Raw genomic sequence first — 24520 nt, 5'->3', positions numbered from 1 at the left:
AGCAAGTTTCCATAGTCCAGGTATTTTTTAAAAAATTTTTTTGTTAACTTTGTTTCAAGATTATTTGGAGTTTTTACACAGATGAAGGCAAACTCTAGCTCAGTAAATTAAAAAAAAATAGTCCTTGCAAACTTCATGTTCAAAAACAAGGCACAAAATTGCTGATTGCCTTGGCCAATTTAACTACATGGTTGGACTCTTGATAAAGAATGACCCATTTTAACATTAGATCAAAGGAACTCAAATTATTGAGAAAAGAGGATGTTCACTAATTCTTGGCACATGCTTAAACAGACTGGAAAGGTCTTGAGTAGCAGGTTTACAGGCGAGAGTGTTATTTATCTTCCAGGGGGAGCAAAGGGGACAGCACAGAACATTCAGACAAGTTTTGGGCAAGATGTCTTCTTCAAAATCTTGAAATAGACAACTTTCTAGCATTTGCTGGGCCTCTGAGTGCCTAGGGCTGGGTCACTGCTGTGGGGATGGCAGTGAATTGTGGCTGGCTCAGGTATGGAGAGCAAGAAGAGCAGATCCCTGACTTATTTCCACAACTTCCCATGAGAACTGTGAGAATCTCCTGGCTGCTGCATCCTCCAGCTCAGTGTGTGGACATGCACACATATTTTCTGTCCTTAGAGTCTCTTTCCTTTTCCAAAACACCCCTTACTTATGCACGTTAGCAACAATGAATCACCCAGTTGTCAGGGGCTCGGTGCAGAGGAGCAGTTGCTTAGCGGGGCCTGTCCTGGAAGGCGCACTTGGTGAGGCAGTGCTGTTTCTGAGAGCCCATACACTGTGTCCATCTGGGACCTCACCAAACACCAACATGAAATGAGCAGGAAAGGGAACTATTCACACCATGTCCCTCCTCCACCATGGTATTTCCCCACTCCCCAAGCACAAATGCTCAGCTCTCCATCAAAGCTATATGAAAGGGACACGTGGGGTGGTGTGGGACACCATCCCTGAGTGCTCTGAACAAGATCCAGGCCACTGATCATACTAATTTCCCTGGCATAGCAGATTCGTATGACAGATGGTACTGCTTTGATTTTTACTTTAAATTGAAAAAAAAAAAAAGTTTTTTTTTAAACTACCCCCTAGAGCCGGTAGGTCTGGGGCCCCTGCTGTCAGAAGCAATGGGAAGCACATTACTATATCCTGGCAGGATGTCTCCATTCTTGGTGACACACACATCTGCAGGGCTGGTCTGGACAGTCACATGTCACAGTGCCACTCTGGCATGTGAGGAAAGCGGGAGGTGAAGTTTTAGTTCCATCTGAGGCAGATTAAATTCAGCTGCTCTCAGAAATAAAGCAGAGGCTACATCTCAGCCTCTACATAACTAGAACTAAAAATTCAGTGTCCTAGGGTTTGAACTGCATATGCAGGAGAAAAAGGACCGGTTCTTATTCATTGATAAAAACAGGTCATACTTGACTCAAATTTCTGCACAGGTGTTTTTCCCACAGGTTTAAACATGGATTATTAATTGAAAAGCTATAAAAATTTAAAAAGTTGACCAGTTACAGAATATTTCATCTGGTATGGTCAAGGAAGGTGACAGAGGCGCTTCTGCTGGTACTGAAATGACACTGTGGAATTGGACATCTGCCTGGGTGTCACTCCTTCTACTCTTTTTCAGATAATTAACTCTTACCCTTGGTCCCTGCAGAATAGGAAGGGACCCTGCTTCCCCCCAATTAAAATGTGTGAAGTTACAACAGAGGATTAGATACTCTAAAAAGAGAAAAGACCTGTGGTCAAAAGACTTGGGTGCTAGCCAAGCATGGTGGCGCATGCCTGTAATCCCAGCGGCTCTGGAGGCTGAGGCAGGAGGATCACAATATCAAAGCCAGCCTCAGCAAATGAGAGGCACTAAGTTGATCAGTGAGACCCTGACTCTAAATAAAAATACAAAATAGATCTGGGGATGTGGCTCAGTAGTCGGATGCCACTGAGTTCAATCCCTGGTAACCCCTCCTGCACACCCCCAAAAAAGACTTGGGTGCTAGTCTCAAATTCTCTACTTCCTATTTCCTTGTTCTGAAGGTGTTTCTTCACGCTTTAGTCCCTCCATCTTTAGTTCTGGACAATGGTACTCTGCTTCAGCTGTATGAAAGGTGATCACTCACTGTTCAGTCAGGGACTTAGAGTGGGCTCCTCCATTCATTCATACAACCAGAGGCTGAGAAGAGTATGAAAAGGGTCAGGTTGCGGGGAGGGTTCAGATACAGCAACGGCATACTAAGGCATGGGACAACACCTGTCTGAACCACAGAAGTAACTTGGAAGAGCTGGGGGAACTTCAACTCAGAGGTGAGTGCCAGACGAAGAAGCAGAGAAAATGTTGGAGAGAGAAAGAGAGAGAGTGTGTGTGTGTGGGGGGGGGCGGGTACATGGGGGGGTGTCCCAGGCATATGTAACAGATAAGAAAGCATCAGGAAAACTGAAGTACCAGGCAATACTGGCTCCTGCAGGTCCCTGCTTAAGAACAACTGAACAAAGGAAAACTAGCTAACATGCGCTGTTAAGCTCCTCTGTACCAGGCATTATGCCCTTCTGTATACAGTTTCATTTAAATCTCAGAACAACCCAAGAAATAACTGTAATTAGCTCCTTTTGTTTCCCATAAGAAAACCAAGGTTTATAACTTTACTTACCCAAGGTCAGGTAAAGAATTTGAACCTCAAGTGGTCTCTCTGCCAAACCATGTTCTTCCTATTCCACAACTGCCCTTCTGACACCCTAGGAAAATTATTAAATGTGCTCCCCAGACCCTAAGCATCAGGTAAGTACTTCATTCGGCAATAAGCATTTGTGAGTAAAATTCCAGGGAGAGTCATAACCATGAATGCTGATGAGCTCAGCTCCACCAGGGTCAGCTCTCATTAGCAGGATTTATGTTTATTGAATTTGCTCGATTTATTAGGTGAAAGAGATCAAATTGCTTAATGTTCAATTAAATTGTACTTGTCGAGGACAGGGAAGTAATGAAGTCTAAAGTTTTTGGCAGGGTTTATATTCTGTGGGACTCCTGAAATGCTAATGTTCTAAGGAAACTCATGGCCATACACCAGCCAAGTTCTGCCCACCTCAGCCTCCGCCTGATGTTACCCTTTGAGTCCAGCCGCTTCCTGCGTTCTCCAAAAGATGGCTATTTAGTGAGCCAGGCTGACACAGAGATTTGTTGGGCACAAATCCCCAGATGGAGGCTCCTTTTGTGTTTTAAAACCTGGATTTAAAAACTTCCAACCTACTTCCTCTTTCATCAACTGTCAGGACAGGTAAACCAGTTCGGCCCCTTTCTCGCTCTTTGAATATCACTTTGAAGTGACAATCTAAGAAGTCAATGAGAGGTTATTATCCATCAGGAGTATATTTCATTTTTTTCTTCATTAACTAAGAATTACTTAAAAACAGAAACTGAGCATGTGCTTAAAATGAAACCTTAGGATGCTTTAGGTTATGTGAGTTTTTCTGCCAGTTTAAAAAAAAAATCTAGAAAAACAAAAAAATACAGGGGAAAATGTGTTTTTTTTATATATTAATCCTGATAGTCACCTAACCTGCCTTTAAACAGTAAGGTGAAAAAACAAGACTAGAAAATCCCCCAGGTCCCTTCTAAACTTGCACATCCTATGATTCCAAATAGAAAACACTCTCACCATTAGGATGGGAAAACCATGGGAAGGTAATCTGTCCTTGAAACTTGCAGCTGCAATATGAGATAATCAACACTAGATGGCACTGTTACCCCCCAAGTGCTGCCCATCTGGAGGTTTTCAGAGTAATTGATTGACATGGAATTGAACAAACCAAAGGAAGCAGGCACAGGGTAACCTCATGGTTCCCTCTCTGCTCCAAGGAAACTGAGAATTAGAGACACTTAATGGTATTCCAAAGGTCAAGTCATTAACTAAAAATAATAAATTATTAAATCATGAGGATAAAGACAATTATGTTTTAAAGTATATTTTAACATTGCTTATTTTTCAAAGTTTTGCAGCAGAGAAATCAAATTAATATCAAATATAGCTCTCAAGGTTTTGAGAAGATGAAGGTATTTCTCTGCATCTATAACCATTATTGGGAAAGCAAGTTTGAGGTAATTACTGTAACATTAAAATAATCCTGAACAGAGTTCATATGATTATTCATGAACATGTTTTTCATTCACTTGTAAGAAATAAGACATTGCTGCTAAGTAGAAAACTGGAACTATTTTAAGATCTCTGATTTTCTTTTATGATTTTTTTAAAAAGTACATTGCTATTCACCTTAACCTGAGATGACTCTCCTTTTCCCCCTGGATCTGTTTACAGTCCTAGTAGCTTCTACTTCTGGCAGTGATTTCTTCGGCTATCCTTGGTAAGGGCTCAGAGGTTACCATGAATGTTATCTTCTGGGGTTGAGCAGTGTACAACCAGCACAAATGTGCATGAGAGCTCTGCCTGTCACTGAGACTTGAAGTTCAAAAGGAAGCACAAAGGAAGGCTTCATTGTGTCAGGAATCCTCCCAATGAGCTACTCTTTTTGTAATTTGCTTCTTTCTTAAGGAATTGGCTACTGATGCTAAGCAAAACCATGACCTTCCTAGCCTCTGCTCCCCACAAATTTGTGCAAATTCAAGGACCTGGTTGCTTTCTAAGCACTTTGTACATGCTTTTCTCTCAATCAACCAGGGCACAATCTATCCAAAGAGAGAGCAGATAAACTTTCCCTCACCCCTACTCTGCTAGGCTTGCCTGCTCTGGCCCTGAGGTCAGCATTTAAAAGCCAGTAGCCAGCAGCTTTGTTCTATCCATAGTTGTCTTATAAAAGGCTAAAAAGAGGTCAAAATCAATACACATTATTTGAGTTAAAAAAAACTCAATCAGGGAACAGACTTTAATAAACAAGCATGCGAAGAGGTATCTAAACAAGCATGCGCAGAGGTATCCCCTCTTACTCCACTCTTCACCATTCATCTTAGGATATAGTTCAACTATCCCTCCTATCCAAGAGGAAAAACCCTCAGGAAAATTGTATTTAACATATGTGAAAATAAAATTCACTACAGAACAAATTATTTAGTATAAGATGATACTGAAAGGGCATTTCTAAAACACCAAATGCCTATTCATACTCCCTGATTTCAAAGGAGAAAATAGAAGCTGTTGTTACTTTTGAGATAAATCAGACTGCTTACTAAGTGGGTTTTTTGATCACATTACTTTACATGCATGCCTTTATCTCTCCATTTTGGCTCAAAATTGGATTCTAATAGGCCATCGGTGAGACTGATGAGACTGTAATCATATTGAAATTTATTTTCGAATCTGGATATTTTATATGGTAGTGTGGCCAAATACTTTCCCAGCACCTCCATGTAGCATGGCTCTTGGAAAATAAATAGGAATCAAAGAGACACTCCTAAATCCAAGCTGTACAAATATCAAAATTTCAAACGTGCTCATGGCGCCAAGTATAATCTGTTCATTGATCTCCCCTCTCATTGGACTGCTCTGCTGACTGCTGCTGAGGACAGTGGGACAAGTGGCTCCAACCACTGTTCAACATGGAGTTCATGCTGTATGTAGCCTGCCGTCTACCAATCCCCACTGGTCCTCCCTCACTGGTGTTCCGCGTACTCACTGACTCACCTGTACTCCAGGGAATGGGGTTTGGGAACTGCAACTCACTCCACGACACTGGTGCAGAGTTTTGTCCTCACTAATTTTACAAGAAGTGAAGGAGTATGATTTCCCTTTACCGGGGTTTGTTTTTCCCACTCTCCTGACTCTGAGGCAAACTATGTTTATTTTTCTCCTAATATACCTTTAATCAATGACGGCCATATGATCACAATCAGAATGTGACTTCTTTCCTTATCCATTGCACCTGCCAAAACACAGGTTTTAAAAAAAATACATCCATGTTTTAGCTTTATTTCTTGTATTTTTCAAGTTCACTCCGTCCCATCTTTGTACTTGCCTCCTTTGCTATTTGTTCCCATTTGCCTCATCCCTTCCACAAGTCCAGTATCTTTTTCCCAGTGTAGGAACAGAGGCTCTGAAGCGCCACGTAATCCCTGTCTGGCTGGGATCCATCGGCGTGGTAGGAGGCCCAGTGGGATGAGCCCCTCCTTTTAGGAGAGTAGATCTGATTCCCAAGGGAATTGGATAAAAGGCTTTATTTTTCCTGACTTTTTATTACCTTGAGAATTGTGTTAGTCAGCTTTTTGTTGATTTGACCAAAATACGGGACATGAGCAACTTAAAAAAAAGAAAGATTCATTTTAGCTCACGGTTCCAGAGGTTTCAGTATATGATCAGCTCCACTATTTTGGGTCTGAGGTAAGGCCCATCATGGCTGAAGGACATGGAAGAGGAACATTACCCAGCTTAAGGCACCCAGGAAGAGGAGGGTAGGGGGTTGTTTGTGTGTGGGGAGGGGCAGGATAAATCCTTCCAGGCCCGTGCCCCCACCCTTGACCTACTTCCTCTCCCCCATTGACCTACTTCCTCCCCCTAGGTTCCACTGCCTACAGTTCCTAGGCACCTTTCAATAATGCCATCAGATATGAGTCCCTCAAGGAGTTAATCCCCTGATGAGGTCAGAGCCCTCCTGATCCAATTACTTCCCCAAAGCCCCACCTCTGAACATGACTGCATAGGGGACCAAACCTTCAACACAGGAGCCTTTGAGGGATGTTCCAGATCTAAACCATAACCAAAATTACTGCAGCGGAAGATGCTGATTGTAAAAAAAAAAAAAAAAAAAAAAAAAAAAAAAGCTTATATGGAAACAACTTGGGGGTCCCCTGTTACCATGGGAACGGTAAGAACACATTCTATGCCTCACATATGGCTGGGTAGACTCACACTGTGAGTCTGGAGGTCTCACGTCCTGATTTTAATTCTCTGTTGACTGACTCAATCAGTTTTGAATTTCTCCACTGGGTAACCTCAGTTCTGCTACAAAAATAATGGAGCAAATTAATCTGAGAATACTGACACTTTTCTGTTAAAAATTTAACAGCAAAGTTTTGGGTTTCATTTCTTCCTTATTAGTATGGGTATCTATTGTTTCTAAGAGAATCCTATAAAATAATCAGACAGGCTTTGTGACTTCACTTTGAAATATAATTGATTTTAGAGTTAGGATATGCGTTGAATAAGAATTAAGGGAATTTGATCTAAATTTATCAGGTAATTCAATTTGTTGTAATTAAGTTTGATTTACCAAATTTACAAGAGCTGCTTAAATATTTAAGAAGAAAATGCTTACTAAGATTGTGGGCTGCCCTTTTCAGCCAAATAAAGTAATTAAGATCAAATGCACAAAACGTGTTAAGTGAAGACCAAAGTCTTCGTGAAATTGTCAGAAGTTATGTCTAAAAGAACAAGTTTAATCTCTTCTCAGAGACATAAATAATGAAAGCATAAAAATCTATTTCATAGAAAGTGGACTTTGGGATGACAAAAATGGGTATATTGATCTCTTAAAATCTGGGTTTTAACATTTATAAATTGGATGTGTCAAATGTTCTTTCAAAATCCAACAGCAAATGGTTGCATAAGCCTTGCTCAGACATCACCGTCAACTGGTAATTCAGGAGCCTGCAGGACACACACAGAGCTCTCCTACAAGTCTGCAGTGTGATTCTAGTCTGCGCTAGTCCTGAATCCCTTGCATCGTGCATCGATTTTGTTTCTTGTTTCCTTTCAAAAAGACTTCTAGCACTGCGTAACCAGGTAGCCCTGTGAAATAAGCATCTGTGCAACGTATTTCCTGAAACAGGCTTTGATCATAATCACTAACACCTATGAAGTATTATTTACTGTGTGCCAGTCTCCCATCTGCATCATCACAATTAACCCTCAATCGATCCCCCATGGCAGGTGTGGATAATGCCACTTTACAAAGGAGAACTAACAATCATCACATTACAGCAAAGAGCTGTATGTGCATAATTCATGACTGAATTTGATTTTGCAGCAATCCCTTTATAGAAGGAAAAGTATTTACACTTTTCCATTGGGAGGGGCAAAAGGAAGCTTTCTATTTTTTTTATTTTATTTCATTTTTTTATTGGTTGTTCACAACATTACAAAGCTTTCTAAATCAATAATATTTTTAAATGAGGAACAATATAAATTGCTTACTGGCCATTCCATGTGGCATCTAAGAGGTGGACCACTTGCCTGTTGAGTGGGCACAGTGTGTTTACATTCTGTCCACAGACACGTTAGCCACTCCATTCAGGAGGACTTCTATACCCTTCTAGTTTAATTTTCCATTACAATTGGTTTAATAGCTACACCTTTTTTTGAATCATAATGCTCAGGATCTCTGATCAAAAGAATAAATACTTTCATACTAAGACAGTATGAATTATCATAACCTCACAAAGAGATCTCAATTTTGGATAAAGGAGACTGAAGTAGCTTGTCCAGTGCAATGGGAGACCTGTGCCAAAAGCACAACATCCCTGGACCGCCTGACCCAGAGGCGGTGACCATTTGCTGTGTCTCACATGTAGGATGTTCCAAAGTTATTAACATTCTTTGGAAACATATTTCTTGGAAAAGCCTTTAAATCATGACAGTTGAGAGGCCTTTTGCAACTATTGCCCAGTTATAATATTTTTTCAAGTTCAGTCTGAGAGTCAAATCTCTGTCTTCCTTCACACCTCTAAGGGTATTATGAAACTTCTTACATTTAGATCTTTGGGAACATTAAGAGCCATGTATGGCTATGAAGGAAATCACTACCCCAATTGTTTTAATGCAGATTCCAAATTCTTTTCATTTTTTCAAAACTCTACAGACATACTGAGTTAGATTAGCTATTAGAATGTATTCCAAAATTTTGTGATAGCAAATGGTGAATTTATTAAATAAGGGTGTCATTTGTACATTTTAGTGACATAGTATTTAGGAATAAAAATATCCTAATTCTAAATTTCCTTTTCCATTCCATTAGATACAAACTGTACAGGTGTTCAAACTTCTTTGTCTAATATATAAGAGGTGTTCAATAAATAATAAGATGAAGGAATATATAAACAATTTAAAACCAAAAACAGGTAAATTATAAATAATTGAGAGTTCAATTCAGATAATTTATCTCTTCTTGTGAAATGTAAGACTTGCATAACTTACATGCAGTAATAATTTTTCTTAGGAAAACAAGAAGTAGGAATAATTCTTACAAATACCTTTCATTCCCTTATAGAATAGTCCACCTAAACAGAAGGAAGTTAGGAATTCTGACATAGCTTTCTTTAATAGATCCCCACTAAGTGTGCATCTATAGCATAGCTTTGTGCTTTTTTTCTTCTATTTCACAGGCACTAAATCAAAATCCATTTTTCAAAAATTATTCCTTCAACATTAACATGGGGATACAGCAATGAACAAACTACACATGATCCCTGCCCTCGGGGTTCAAATCCTAGTTAGAATTTTCTCTTAATTTACATCTTGAGGAAAACAGGGGCTGAGAGCCCTTTATTTTCCGATAGCACATTAGGGTTACCACTTAGGAAGTGGAAGCCATGTCCTTCAACATCTTCCCCAGAGCTTGTGACCTTTTCCTATACCATTCTAGTGCTCGTGGCTTTAGCATTTAAGAAACTGTTCTGAATGCATAAACATTCACATTGCAAAAAAGAACTCAAATAGTAAAAAGGGGACCAACTGATAAAGTCACCTAGCTAAATATGTTCTTCCTTTCCATTTTTTATGCAAGGGATGGTTTACCAAGTATATATTTATGCCTTTCTAAATGTGAATTAGAAATCATTCTACATTAGGTTCTATAGATAAATCTCATTTTAAAAATGATTGCATAGTTTTTATACTGCACAGATGCACAATAACTTATGTACCAATTCCCAAGTGACAGAATTGATTCCAATTTTTCCTTATTAAGCTATAAGTATATTTTTCTTCCTACCATTCAAGTACATCTATAGGATGAATTCCCAGAACCAGAATTTTTTAAATTAGATGTGTCTATACATATCTTCATACTGTTCTCCTTGCAACACGGAGGACCCAGACCTCTCTCTATATATTAATCAGCATTAGTGTTTCTTTAAAATTTGTAAGAGTTTTCAGTTTCTTTTGTGCCATTTCTGTCTCCTTTGGGACATTAAAAAAAACAACCAATATCACCTTTCTATACCTGAACTATTTCACCAAGAGCACTTCAGAAGGATTGATGATATAGTACAGAAGCAGCATGCTTGCCTAGCATGTGCAGGAAATTGGGTTCAATCCCCAGGAACACACACACCAAGTGCTTCAAAGGTGGACACCTGTACTGTAGAATATCATACTACCAATAGGTGGCACTCTCAACACAGTAGAGAGGCCCTATCAAGAAAGCTCGTGTACCTAATTTTCTTTCATTTGTTGATCAAAAGATTTTTATTTCTATGAGATACCTTATATATCTTGTAATTCACAGGTATGTTTTCCAGAAATTCTAAGTTTATACTTTTAAGAGTGCCAATAAAAAAACATTAAAAATTCATTTAAAAATGATAAGCATCACCATCATCTTGATTTATCAAGAATTACTGACTTGCTTTAATTCATTAGTTGACTGAACATATATTCTCTATTATGCCCACCAACATGTTCAGGGATACAGACTTGATGACACATCAACTCTGGTTTTGCTATGCTCACTGTTATAACTAAAATGGTGGTTTTTCACACAACATGAAAAAAATTTTAAATCTCTATTTCTTCACTTTAATTTTTTTCTAAATTTTCAATGTGTCTTTATAATATGTAGAAAGCACATCCATTCCCCATCCCTCCCCTCAGGTGAACCCACAGACACACACAGGGAAATATCTGTACTCTACCCACCCAGCAACAATATGGCAGCAACACCAAGAAGGACTGGTTAGGACACTGTGTGACATATTTAACTGCATGTCCATCCTAAAATTATTCCCCTGGATGCAAGCTAGTAGCCAATAGGAAAAGAAATTGCTAAAAAAAATGTTCAGGTAGATGAAATTTTTACCCTGAAACAGAGTTTGTATGAAGACAGTTCTCATGACAAGACATCAACCCAGTTTTGAGGATGACTCATCATCATAATGAACTATTAAGGACCTCTGAGGGTGTAGTGCACTTTGTTACTTTTATATCCTAAAGTACACTATTTATTTAAGATGTATCTCCAGGCCTTGGGGCAAAAGGGACTCAGATAACACTGAAGTGGCAAGAACACAGATTCTAGATCCAGGATGCCTGGATTTGACTGTCACTTCATGGTATTTGACTATGGCAGTTACCCTAATCTTTCTGTGACTCAGATCCTCTTCCAGAAAAAGGACATAACTATATACTTAAGGTGGCTTGAAGAATTAAATATCTCAATAGGTGGAAAGTATTTTAAACAGTGTCTGGCACAGTACTATATGTATGTTATTTTATAGCTGAGACCCAAAAAACCCAAGCCACAGGAAATTCATACTCCAATAAATTCCATATCCACCAAGATCTCAAAGTTCCAATAATTGTATGATTTCCTTCTAGCATGGTACTAAAAATTCCAGGAAAGATCAATTACCACCCTCTCTCATTTATGAGTAATTGACTTGTTTTTCTTGAGTTTGTTTTCCTAATAGCTTTTTTTTTTTTAAGAGACTCGCATGACAGCATGATAAAGAGATCAAATCTGAGGATCTTTCCAATGAAGTTCAGTTACCAAAATAATTTTAAGAGTGGGAAGGACCAGAGGAGAGGAGAGGAAGTAGAAGCAGGGGCAGGAATAGAACAAGAGAAGTTTCCAGAGTTCTAGAAGTGGGAGGGGAGGCTGCCATCCATGACCACTGTGCAAAACTGACCACCACCACAAATAACCTGGAACTTTCTCCAATTATAGTCTGCTGTTTGACCTTGGTGACTTTAGCTAAGGACTCAAATGAGATCTCAAGTGACTCCAGAAATGTACTGAATTATACAATCATGCAATTGTCCTCATGTACAGTTACCCCAACACTATCCATCACCCTCCACTCATTTCCCCTGCATGTAGCAGCACCCCACGAGATGCCATCTAACTTCAGGGAACGCCACTGAGGGAGCCAGCTGCTCCTGCCTCCTCCACCTACCACTATTCTCGGATATGGCTGCGGCTTAAGCAAGAATTAATGCCCGTGACCTATTGGACCCGAAGTGTGAAAGCCAGCTCCAGAGCCAAAGCTTTACTTTACACTGCACTTTAATGCTCAAACCTGACGACAAGTGGTACGATTTATTCTTCAAATTTCACCAGCACTGTTTCCATCAGTAACTAATTGTTCCCCAAAGCTGTGCTGCTTCCTAAGAAACTGCAAAGTTCAGTGTCTGGCAGGGTGGGATTAGTCCAGTGTTAAGGTTAACAAACAGATAACCTGGTCCATCACAATATCAAGACATCTAGAAACAGCATGCTTAAAAGACACAAAGACAGGAATTATGAGCATACGAGTTAGTTTCAAAATCCACGCATTCTTTGCTTCCTCTCAACAAGTAATAACTACCAGCATTAAAGTAGGCTTTAACAAAAAGTCAGGTGCTGTTCAATGTCTTTGGAGCCTTGTTGGTGTAGTCTAAGGACTACCAGCATTGATGCTTGGAACTTTTAGATAGAAATGCAGAATCCTGCACCCTTGACCTCTACAATGAACTGCAATCTGATTTTTGATACAATCCCCAGATAACTGACCTACTCATTAATGTTATGAATCAGTGGTTTAGAAGAGAGACTTATTTTGAGAAAAATTATTTATGCATTTGTCAATTCTCAGTTCATATACAGGTGCTATGATGTAATCATATATTTTATAAGATCCTTAGATTTCAGTTACATTTGAAAATGCACTGGATAAGAGACACCTAGCAGTAGTAGTAATAATTGTTTATATTTTCTAAAGTCTTATCGTATATTGAGCACTATTTCGTGTTTATTTTACTACTTTACTATTATAGTATTTAATTATCAAAACAACCCTGTGAGGTAGGTGATGTTATTTTCACATGAGGAAACTGAGGCACAGAGAGACGAGATAGCAAGGTCATGCACATAAGAAGTTGCCAAGCCAGGATTCGGGGCCAAGCAATCTGGTTCCAGAACCCATGCCCTGGTTCCTCTCAGCTATAGTATTGCAGAGAAATGTGCCCAAAAGAAGGCGTTTAGTGTACTTGTGACTGGAAGATCAGGTTTAACCAACGGAATGCCAACTCTTCATCAGACCTTCAGAAAACCTGTTCCACTTGGGCATGGACTTCTCTCAGATACACTCTTCCTGACTTTAGTTCTAGCACCATAATTCTGGTCTTAATAAAATAAATGTGCTTTCTGGGCTGCCTAACAAATTCCTTTTCTCCAACTGACACATGTAGAACAGTGGTTTCCAATGTGTTCCCTGGAACCTAAAGTATGATACAGTATACATTTCTTCACATTCATTCATTTGAATTTGCAATTAAAAATGTGTTTCTTAAAACCTCCATTGAAAATAATTGATGCACCATTGTAAAATCCATCTTAGAAGAGATTTCATATTTAAAATAGAATTCATGTTTAGAATATTGATAATTATTCTGAAATTCATTTCTTGATTCCCTAGCTATATCCTGATGCTATTAGGAAACTGTACTATCTTTAGATTTTAATTACATTTTAAAATGCATTTGATCAGAGACACCTAGTTGAATATTTGTTTTTTTTTTTTAAACTCAGTCAATTAAATTTGATTATCAAAGGAACTGCCTAATCAAAGACACAGGCACTAAAATTTTAATATTTAAATATTTATATCATAGGACTAGGTTAGAGACAGAATAAAATGTAAATATATGCAAACCTTTTCATAAAGGAGTTCCCATAACCAAAAGCATACTGTCACTCAAATGTCAGGGCTATAAGCAGAATATGTACAAAAAACTTATAAATAAATTTTTAAAAGACATAGAATTCAGCAAAAAAAGGACAAAGAATATGATGAATAATTCACTGAGAAAGAAAAATCAACTATAAGCATGAAAAAATATGTTCAAATTTCCTAGACTACTACCTTTGCACCCATCCGATAGAAACCATTTTAAAGGGGTTAGGGGCATAGCACAGTGATAAGTGTTTGTGCTTAGCAAGCATGAGGCCCTGGGTTCAGTCCCCAGCGTGAACAACAAAATTTAAAGACACTGATGGAAGCAAATGAAGAAGGAGGCATTTCTGAATACTGCCAATGTAAGTGTGAACTTTTACAATATTTTCAGGAAATAAATTGAAAGCATACATGCTTCTTGACCCAGTATCTTTATTTATAAGGATTTTCTTCCTAAGGCACTCCTGCAGGTGCCTATGTGGAGGCTCGTTGCAGCATTATTTATAGCAGCAAATTAGGACTGGGGTGGGGAAAGGTTGGGGAGGAATTACACAAATGGCTAGCACAAGATGTGGTAAATAAACCACAGGGCATCTATACAACAGATTCTGCACAGCCCCTCGAGTTACCATCTTTCACCCATTTTAAGATACCCCAGATTGTACATGTCCTCCCATCTACCAGATGTTAACATGTAACAGGATGGCCAGTGGCCATTTTCAGGTGCCATTGGTTATCTGATGACTCCAATTTCAGAGATGCTGAAATTGGGATCATCTGATAGTGCAAAACAAAAAAACAAAGTGTAATGTAGATTGGTGACATTGATTTCAGTTTTCAATATTCTGATATATATATATTATATATATAATATATATATATTATATATATATAATAACTTATATATATATAATAACTTATATAAATATACAACGATGTGTAGGAAAATCTAAGGGGATAAAAACCCAGCTTTCAAGGATGAGCATCTTAAAGGTAGGAAGTTCACCTGTGAAGGGATAGGTGGAAGGGAACATAATATCTTTGATTATTTATTCTTTAGAAGAAGCATGTATTAGGGCTGGGGCTGGGGCTCGGGCTCAGTGGCAGACTACTGGCCTAGCATGTGCGAGGCCCTGGAGCCTCAGCACCACATAAACATAAATAAATAAAATGAAAGTATTGTATCCAACCACAACTAAAAAAATGAATATTAAAAAAAGAAATTATAAAAAAGAAGCATGTATCATTTTTAAAATGAAAAAATATTGCATAAAGATCAAAGGAAAAAAAGTTGAGGTGTTAGAACATTGTGAGAAAATGACCCAAACTTAAGTGCTCACTCTACTAATTTCACTTTCATCTCCTAGGGCATCTGCCTCTTGGGCACAAGACAACAGATGCACTAGTAACCACACCCTGTTCTGCCCAAGTCCTCCCAGCCTTTATAAACAACCCAGCAAGGGAGAAGTAGGTGGCCCATCCTTGCAAATGAGCTATGCAGGGTGAGGCTATTTTCCCCTGAGCACGCAGCAGCTGTGGCAGATTTCAGATTCAGCCCATCTGGCCCCAGAGCCAATAGTTGGCTGCCATCTATGCCTGTATTTATTAATTTTTTTTGTCCTCTGGTATTCATTTTCTTTTTGTGGCATTTCAAATTATTTTCTTTTTTCATGCTACATTGGTTTTAAGTTATTTCTGGAAAGTTAATTAATAAATAGCTTGAAAGAAAAATTCTAATTGAATTAACTGAAAGTTAATGCATTTTCTCTCTTCAAGAAATTCTTCTTCTTTTAACTATCCTGAGAATGTACTCATTACAAAACCCTTCATTTTACACCCACACATTGTTTTTCTAGCTTTAACACATCAATTTCACAAAATGATATACCAAACACGTTCAAGTGCCTTTCTTTTAAATGAGAAGTGGTAAAGAGGGAAATGAACCATTGGTGGACAACCCAACAGACACTGAATAGCCCAGCCAGGAAACCTGACACAAGCCCCTCTAGCTGCCCTCCAACACTGAGGAGGGGGGACAAAGCTGGGGCCTTAGCCTGTCTCATTTTTTCCATTTGACCAAAGATTTGATGGCAGATCTAAAACTTGAAAGCAGATTTGTTTAAATAATTTTTCATTTACTTCTACTTTCTTTCCTTTTTGTTATAATCCTTTTCTTATCCAAAATGCTTAGGATTAAAAGTGTTTCAGATTTTGGAGTTTTTCAGATTTTGGGGATATTTGCATACATCTCACCAGCTGAGTAGCCCTAATGCTAAAATCTGAACTTTTGGGAGCATTTCAGACTTTGGATTGTCAGGTTAGGTATTTCTCAATACAGGCTGACGTTAAATTTTGGACTTTGACCTAGAAGGATCTAATATATTTTGCTATATGTAGAAACTGCTAGGAATGAGGATTATAGAAAATAAATGAAGTATTAGGAAATATACAGACATACGTCACCAATGGCCGAGTTTTGTTTCTTCAGGTCATTTATCATTCGTTTGGGAAATAGAATGATGGTTTCAAAAATTCATGACAGGGTTTGGCATGCAGGTAACCAACCCGAAGCCATAGACTTATCCAATCCTACGTACATACACACCTGTGATGAAGTAAGACCCAAGGAGTGAAGATATAAAAGAGAAACGTCAGGCTCCAGAGGAGGTGAGAAGAACCTGCTGCAGGTTTCTTGCAGAAAAAAAGTGGATCTGGGCTTACCTGAATCCTTCATGGGGCAGAGCGCACACTGCATTCCCCAGGCCTCTCCATACAGACAGCAGCACTCGGTGTATGTCGTCTGCTTCCCTACAAGAGGACGGCTACACACATACTCTTCGCTTAGATGTTCCCAGCACAGATCTTGGTAGACATCGGTTTCTTCTATTTGTTCTAAAAGGGAAGAGATGGTTCCTTGACAATTGCACTGTTATTTCATCAACACTGTGGTGGAAGCCAGCGAGCGTCAAAGTTTCCATTCCTACGTCTAAGAGTGACTTCCAAATAAAAGTCTGAATCTAGCCTGGTCTTTCCACAATGAAACCTCTGTCATCTCCAATTGAGTGTCGTTCCACCAGCTAAAATTCAGACTGCCCATCATGTTCCAACTAAATCCTTGCTTCCATAGCTTGCATTGTCCTATAAAGTGACCCACTATCTTGTCCTTGAGAGACTTCCTCCAGTCTTCACTTTTTCACATTTACTCCTTTGTCGGATCCTACCATTTCTCTCTAATTTTTTCTTCTTTTTTGATTCATGCTTTGTTACTCATTTCATCTGCCAGCACCCTGGACGAGAACAGTTCTCCTCAGTTCTAATCTTTCTACCTTTCAACTGACTTCACCCAAAGCAATCTCTTGAATATGGTGATTGATTGATTAGCTATGCCCGTTATTTTCTTTTTAAAGATTTATTTTTTAGTTGTAGTTGGACACAATACCTTTATTTTACTTGTTTATTTTTATGTGGTGCTGAGGATCAAACCCAGGGCCCTGCACGTGCTAGGTGAGTGCTCTACTGCTGAGCCACAACCCCAGCCCAGCTATGCCTATTATTAATGGCATGCCACTTCATCAGATATGAACAGGGATTCCTACCAATGGATTTCAGGGCTTTCCACCACTTTGTAAACTCCACCCTCTGTTTCTACCTAGCCTCATCTGTGTCTTTCCCTCCAGATTAGATTCAAAGAAACTGTTTTTACTACATAGCATTATTTATTTTTTCCATCTGTATATTTTCACAGCACATCATATGATATCGTCTTAAAGCTTACCAAAGCTCTCAAATTTGACACAGTATGTCCCTGAACTTACATCTTCCTCATCTGCCTCTGAAGGTCAAGTATGATGACCTTGGGCTTGGAAGAGCTCTGCCTTCTGTTCTGTGCTACTCTGCTGCCCAGTTGGTGAGTATGTTCAAAACCTTAAATCTCTCATATGTCAATCATATGCATCTTATTATTTCTCTTAGAATCTCACTTTAGTCATTTCAAAATATTCAATAAATCAATTTTTCTATTTTTTAGCAGTTCACACTTTAGTCAAAACACAAACCTTATGGTATTTATCTAGACATAAGTTTGAATCTCATATCCAAACATACCATTTGATTCTGTTGGTCGGATACATCTTTTTTCTGAAGCATCCAGGACCATTGGATGGGTACAAAAGCAGTTATAAGAGCCTTCTGTGTTAACACACTGGCCATCAATACAGCTGTTGGGATCTTGACATTCATCCATATCTGAAGAGAAAAAAAGTTACTAAAGCAAATCAGCAATCAGTTGTACCTCATATACTTACTCAAGTTAACACATAGCTAAATTTAGTCCAGATTCCAGAGGCTGCTGCAAGTTTAATTAACTACAAATCATCATCCAAAAGAGAACGGCTCTGACTCTAAAAACGATAAGTTGTACTGACTGCAAAAATAATGTTGCCGCCACCACTGGTATTAAATATGGAAAGAAAACATCTATGGACAGGATACGTTTTGAAATTTAAGATAAAATGCCTTTTTATGATATTTTTAAAGTTATTTCCTTTTCTATGCTTTTCTGCCTAGTGTATATGGTTTTCTGCTTTAAGCATTAGAGTCTGTGTCAGCATTTTAAAGTGACTTTCACTTGCTTGGTATGAGTGATGAAGCAGGAGGCTCCACAGACCAAAAGGACATTTCAGTTATACCAGTGACCGGAATTATAATTCCACATTGAATATTAACTGTTTGAAATCCATTCAAATAGCTGGTGGGTTTTTTTTTCTTAAATTTCAAAAATCTTGCTTAAGAAAGAGATCCATGAAACATTTATACGTTGTTTTAACATGTGATTTAGATTCAAAGAAATTGTTTTTACTACATAGCATTACTTATTTTTTCCATTTATATATTTCACACCATACAATATCCTCTTAAAGCTTACCAAAGCACTGCAATTTGACAGGATCATAGTATGTCCCTTGCTTACAGTAGCATTCATAACCAGGCTGAGTGTTCAAACAGAAACCATTTTTACAAATCTCCTGTCCAAAAAGTTGGCATTCATCGGCATCTATGGGGGAAAATTGAGAAATACCAAAGAGGAGATAGTTTAATCTTCCCACAAGAAGAAATTAATATTGAGCTCCAAATGAAATATTATATTATTTACATTCCAAAGAATCTTAAAGACCCACAATATACAAATTCTTAAAATTAGATACAGAAATGATAGATACAGAAATGTAAGCAGATGTGGTTTGTCTGTGGAACAATGACCCAAAAACATTATCAGAGAAGGTATATTTGTAATACAGCACCTGAGATACTACTTTAAGTTTGATGAAATAATCTATGGATTCCATAGTGTTACCAGGATATTTTCTAAAGAATAGACCTTTTAAGAAATGTGCCTTTCTAGGAATGTATATTCTGGCCCATTCACTAGTTGAAATGTATAGAGCTGTCAACATGAGTTTGATGGAACCTGATCAAACTCTTCCATGATCATAAAGATAAGCTAACAAAAGCATAAGGGGGTTGGCAGACCCATTCCCCCACAGAATTAAGGTCTCCTGGCCATCACTTAAATTTACTCAATGATAAACTGAAAATAAGGGTACACTGCCTTGATTAAGATTGAAAGGATTAAATGAGATAATCCACATGCCAGACTCAGTATACACTCAGGCATGGGCAAATGCTCAAAAGTTATCTACTGCTTTTGTTAGCATCAGTTCTAGCATTTCACAACTAATATCAGCTAGCACCCATTTCAAAAATCAGAGACTCCATAGATGACTTGTTCAGATTCACACACATGGAAAATGGCAAAGCCAAGTGCAGTGAACTTAGGGCTGGCTGGATCTGAATCTAGTCTTCTTCCAACCACTTCCAGCACTGTTCAGGCAGGGTGAGGAGGCATTTATTTTTATATAAGAGAGGATGACTTTATGGTAGAATTAGGGTTCTGTTCTATAACATGAAGTGAAATTTAACTACATCCCTGTAAAAATATAGTATGTGATAATTGTGAACTTGAAAAACCATTTGACACATATTACAGACCAAGTCTTGTTATTCAATTGGACTAAATCATAGATGTATTTTAAAAACACAAATGGAATTTCTTATCCAGCTACTGAATTATTCCATATTATTCAAACACTCGTTTTCCAAAAATGGATGAACAATAAAAATATTATTATAGTCTCTTTTCCACCCACTTAGTAGTTTTAAATATTAAACTACAATGAAAAACAATCACTTTGTGTATAAAAGGTTATAATGTATCTACCATGAAAATGTCAAAAGTAAGCGTTTAACGAGGAAATATTCATACATTTAAATATTCACAAAAATTAAGAGGCTGCATATTTATTTTAGAGTTATATGATAGCAGCATTAAATGTGTAAAACTTCCTTTTTGGGCTTTGTTTTGTTTTTTGCAATACTGGGGACTGAACCCAGGGCTTTCCCTCCATTATGGAATTACATCCCCAGTCCTAAAACATCTACTTTTTGTTTTCTTCTTTTCCATTCCTCATTATGAATGTGTGGCCCTTAGTACAAGGTCCTAGAAATAGAAGGGTTAATTCTGAAAAGGCGCGAACCTTGACTCTGTTGATGACCACAGAAACACACATTCCAGTGGCCCAACTCACAGGGTCATAATTTACATGACTTCTAATACACCCGAGGATAACTGAACAAATTTAAGTATGAACTCAATGCAGAATTTTGTAGTGGTTTACACACATTATCTCACTTAATCCTCATTATAACCTCATTTCTATCTCTCAGATGAGCACACAGCAACTGAGAAGGTGAAGTGACCTCCCATGGTCACACAGCCGTGAGTGTTCAGACTCCCAATCCTCAGCTCTGATCAGAGATCAGAAACCTTCCTTCAGTGGTAGAATTAAGGGCTTTGTAATTAGTTTCCATGGCCCCAAAGAACTCTCATTCTGTGTAACCCAAGCCACACTTCTAACTAGAACTTCTGACAGGTGTTGCAAATTCACAGCCACTTGACTCTGACCTTTGTAGTTCTCACCACCAATGTCGTAAGAGGATTCTCCAGCGGGGACAAAACCTTTCCCCCTAGGACACATTTCCGTGAATTCAGCTGAATTTAAAACAGACAAAAACCAAAAAGCAAATAAGTCGAAAAATAAAAACAAAGAATCAACATCTTCCCTACAGGCAGATTTTAAAATCAGTTTTACTTTCCCAGATTCAGTATCTTTAAGCAATTTAGGCAAATAAATTCAGAACAATCCCCTTTATTTTGGATTAGGTACAAATAAATCTAATGACTTATTCCATATTATTTATATACTTATATTATTTATAAATTTACTAACATTTTTTTTAAAGCTTTCAATTCACCCATGTTTTATTTTACCCATGTTTAACTGGACATTATGACTATTATTTTTGCACTATTGTGGTGTCTAGTATTTTAAAGGATCAATAAAAGCCCATAAAGCAAAATTTTAGCTTAAATATCCAAGCTCTATTTATGGATAACGCTGTGTCATGGCTGGCAAAAGAGGTTGATCTTAATTTTAAAATGGAATAAAACAATTATCTTTTTGCCAAAGCATCTGATAGCACCTGAGTGTCTCAGCACTCCCTGTGAGAGACAGAAGTTGAAGAATTCATATTGAAGTGGGAAGAGGGTGATGTCTAGCCCTGAATGACAGTCACCATAAGGTAACTTGCCCTCGAGTCGACTATGGCTGTGAATACATCATCCCAGGGCCTCAAAGCAAGAAACAAAATGCAATCCTCCCGAGGCCCCTGGACACCACATGTAAAAACACAAGTGCAAACGTCACACTGGGCTGCTTCTTACCAGTCCCCAGGACCGGGCAGGGAAAGATCTCACAGTTGTCTCCCCACCCGGCCCCTGATGTACAGCAGCATTCTTGTTTGGTGACGTTGGGGGCCAGCACGTTATCACAGAGACTGGCGTCATTGAGGTTATAGTAGCATTCTTTCTTTTCTTCTCTAGGCTGGTCCACATCTAAATCTAAACAGGAGAGAAAGTAAGAGGACCATCAGGGAGGACACCTCAGATCTACCTAGGACACAACAGAGCAGAAACCGCCATGGGAAAGAGTGACAGGATGTGTTCATGGCATCCTTAACTGCTTTCCACGCTCCGCGTCAGGCTCTTCCACTTCAGGATAAAAATGCACTTCAATCCCAAATTTTGGTGGATTTCTAACACACCCCAAGAGTGTAAATCTGTCGAAGCCATTTCCTTTGACGTTAACCAATTACTTTATTCTTGTAAATTTGGCTGTGAGTATAGTTTCCATCTCTACTTTCTTGCCAAACACAGGGCCCATTCTTTATGGAGCTGTAACACCTACTTAAATCAATGAAAATGTTCCCCAACACTTGACCAGAGATCTGGGGCCACACATAATATTGAAGCCTTCGGTGGCTATTTGAATCAACCATGCCCCCAATCTTTTCTGAGCAGTATACAGCAGAAGTAGGAAAATACTGCAGTAACCTGAAGCCCATAAAATAATCTTTCATCACTGAAAACCTAGCCACTTAAATTATTGCAAATATATGACTTTGAATGAAATAATGAGTGCCAGCTAAGCCTCAGCACAGAATTCCAAGTCTGGATTCTAGTCCCATCTTATGTGTGTGTCCTAGAAGAAAATGCCTTCTAACAGACTCAGTCTCCTTGGGACAAACACAAAATGATTAAAAAAAAAATGAGAACAAAACCCACCCACTTTCAGATAATACCAATGGATGAATTCTATCAGACTCAACACCCTTGAACAAGTCTTTGATCCGTATTTTGTGACTGGACTTGAAAGTAATCCAATTCCTTTTCTACCAAATGCCATAGAGTCCAAATGACTGCCTTTGATCCAATTAGAATTTATTACTTGTTTTCATTTTATGCTGTATCAAATAAAAAGCTGACTACTGTCATTACAATTACTTAGATTAATTCTAATGAGATGATTTCATCAGTACTCTATTGTTTCCAGATTCTTAGACCCAAAGAAACTACAGGGAACAAGGGAAAACATTTTCCAATGAAGATGAGTCTGAGACTTGAATGTCAACCCCTAGTTACCCTTCTTTTGAAGTTGGTAGATCATTATGTTAGGAAAAATTTAATGAGTTTTTTTTTACAATAGTTTTCTATATATTTATTTTGGCAGGGCCAAGTTGACTGTGGAAATGTGATTAATATTAAATGCTAAAAGCATTTAAAAAATAAAAGTTCTTAAAATTCAACCAGAGGGCTGGGGAGGTAGATTGGTGGTAGAGCATTTGCCTAGCCTACATGAGGACTTGTATTTGAGCCCAACACCAAAAACAAACAACAACAACAAAAAGCCTACTCCCCTCTTCTAAAGCTAATGTTCTATTGTGGCATTAAAAAACAAGCAAAGGAATAAACAACCTCTCAAGTACAAACTCTCAGAGCACAGAGTATGAATGAAAACATCAAAAGATCCTTCACCCACCTCATTCTTGCCACTCGCTGGTTATTCTTTTGGTAGATTTTTGGCTTGCACTCTTAGTAGGACTATCTGATGATAAATTCAAGTGTATAGGAAACAGATCAAGTGTATAGGAAAAAACTTGGAATGCTGATTTCCATGTAGCAGTTCTCAATCATTCCCTTGTGTGTGAAACTGAATAAAATCCACCACACCTCCCTAGTCATGCAGACATGGAATTTTCTTTGGAAACTAAGGGTGTGTATTTTAAATTATTATTAAACCCCTCACACAAAACCCTATAGAAAATTTTGCAAACTTTTCCCCAGCATTCTGAATAAATTTCCAGTCTGTTACTACTAACAATTCTCTTCAAATATCCCCCCCCCTCACTGGCCTAAAAATGCAGCTAACTACTAATGAATGTGTTCAGAAATACAAATCAAGGAAGCCACATGGAATTTAACAAACTAAGATTTAGCTTACAGTTGTACTAAAAGTAGAATCAATCACTTTTTCCTTGTGTACAAATAGTTCTAAGTATGTCTGGCATTTATTATAAAATGTAATACTATGTAGTAGGGTCTCCATGAAGACTGCTATGTTCATAGGTAATCAAAAACCACAGGCTTCTCTCCAAAGCCATGCATGTCAAAATGATACATACACACACATATATTTCACACACAGTATAAATACCGAGTTTTCTATGATGTTGCACTCATGGAAACTAAGAAACAAAATTACCTTTATTATTTTGCCTTTTCTTTGGAAGGAAACTCATATTATTTCATAAGGGAGATAATCAATAATATACTTGTATTACTCGGTTTTACATTAGTTCTGCTCTTATTTTCTTTCCCAGCTATTTGAAAATTCAATGTTTACACAGCTGAAATGGAGGGTTAGGCAGGCCCTTATCCATGTTTGAAAAGAGATGCAAATTCTTTTTCAAAAACTGGTCCACAAAGGTCATTCTGGGAAAAACTATAATTTCCCTATCTTCCTAACCTTTAAATAATTAACTTCCTTGAGAATTTTTCCATTGGGGTAAAATTCTGATCTGTAAATATACATAATATAATTTCTTTGAAGAATTTCTGTGAGTTTAAGTCATTGCTTCTGGATTGGAGGTTTTCTGATGGTTATGGAAAGGGATAAGCAT

General features: G+C 38.1%; 1 protein-coding gene across 5 annotated transcripts in view; it reads right to left on the bottom strand.

The window, feature by feature from the left end:
- The window catches only part of Ltbp1 (latent transforming growth factor beta binding protein 1), a 389989-nt gene that overhangs the window by 9418 nt on the left and 356051 nt on the right, over positions 1-24520 (bottom strand). For all 5 annotated transcript variants that reach the window (XM_026395397.2, XM_077791690.1, XM_026395561.2 and 2 more), the window contains 5 exons: positions 21726-21902; positions 20907-20993; positions 18810-18938; positions 17990-18130; positions 16607-16777 (listed from right to left, as the gene is read on the bottom strand). In XM_026395397.2, the coding sequence (XP_026251182.2) occupies positions 16607-16777; positions 17990-18130; positions 18810-18938; positions 20907-20993; positions 21726-21902 (705 nt within the window). The remainder of the gene's footprint in view (positions 1-16606; positions 16778-17989; positions 18131-18809; positions 18939-20906; positions 20994-21725; positions 21903-24520) is intronic.

The sequence above is a fragment of the Urocitellus parryii genome, chromosome 12 (genome assembly GCF_045843805.1).
Source record: "Urocitellus parryii isolate mUroPar1 chromosome 12, mUroPar1.hap1, whole genome shotgun sequence".
Classification (NCBI taxonomy): Eukaryota; Metazoa; Chordata; class Mammalia; order Rodentia; family Sciuridae; genus Urocitellus; species Urocitellus parryii.
Note: the sequence above shows the minus strand (reverse complement) of the source record. Positions and strands in the feature narration are given on the sequence as shown.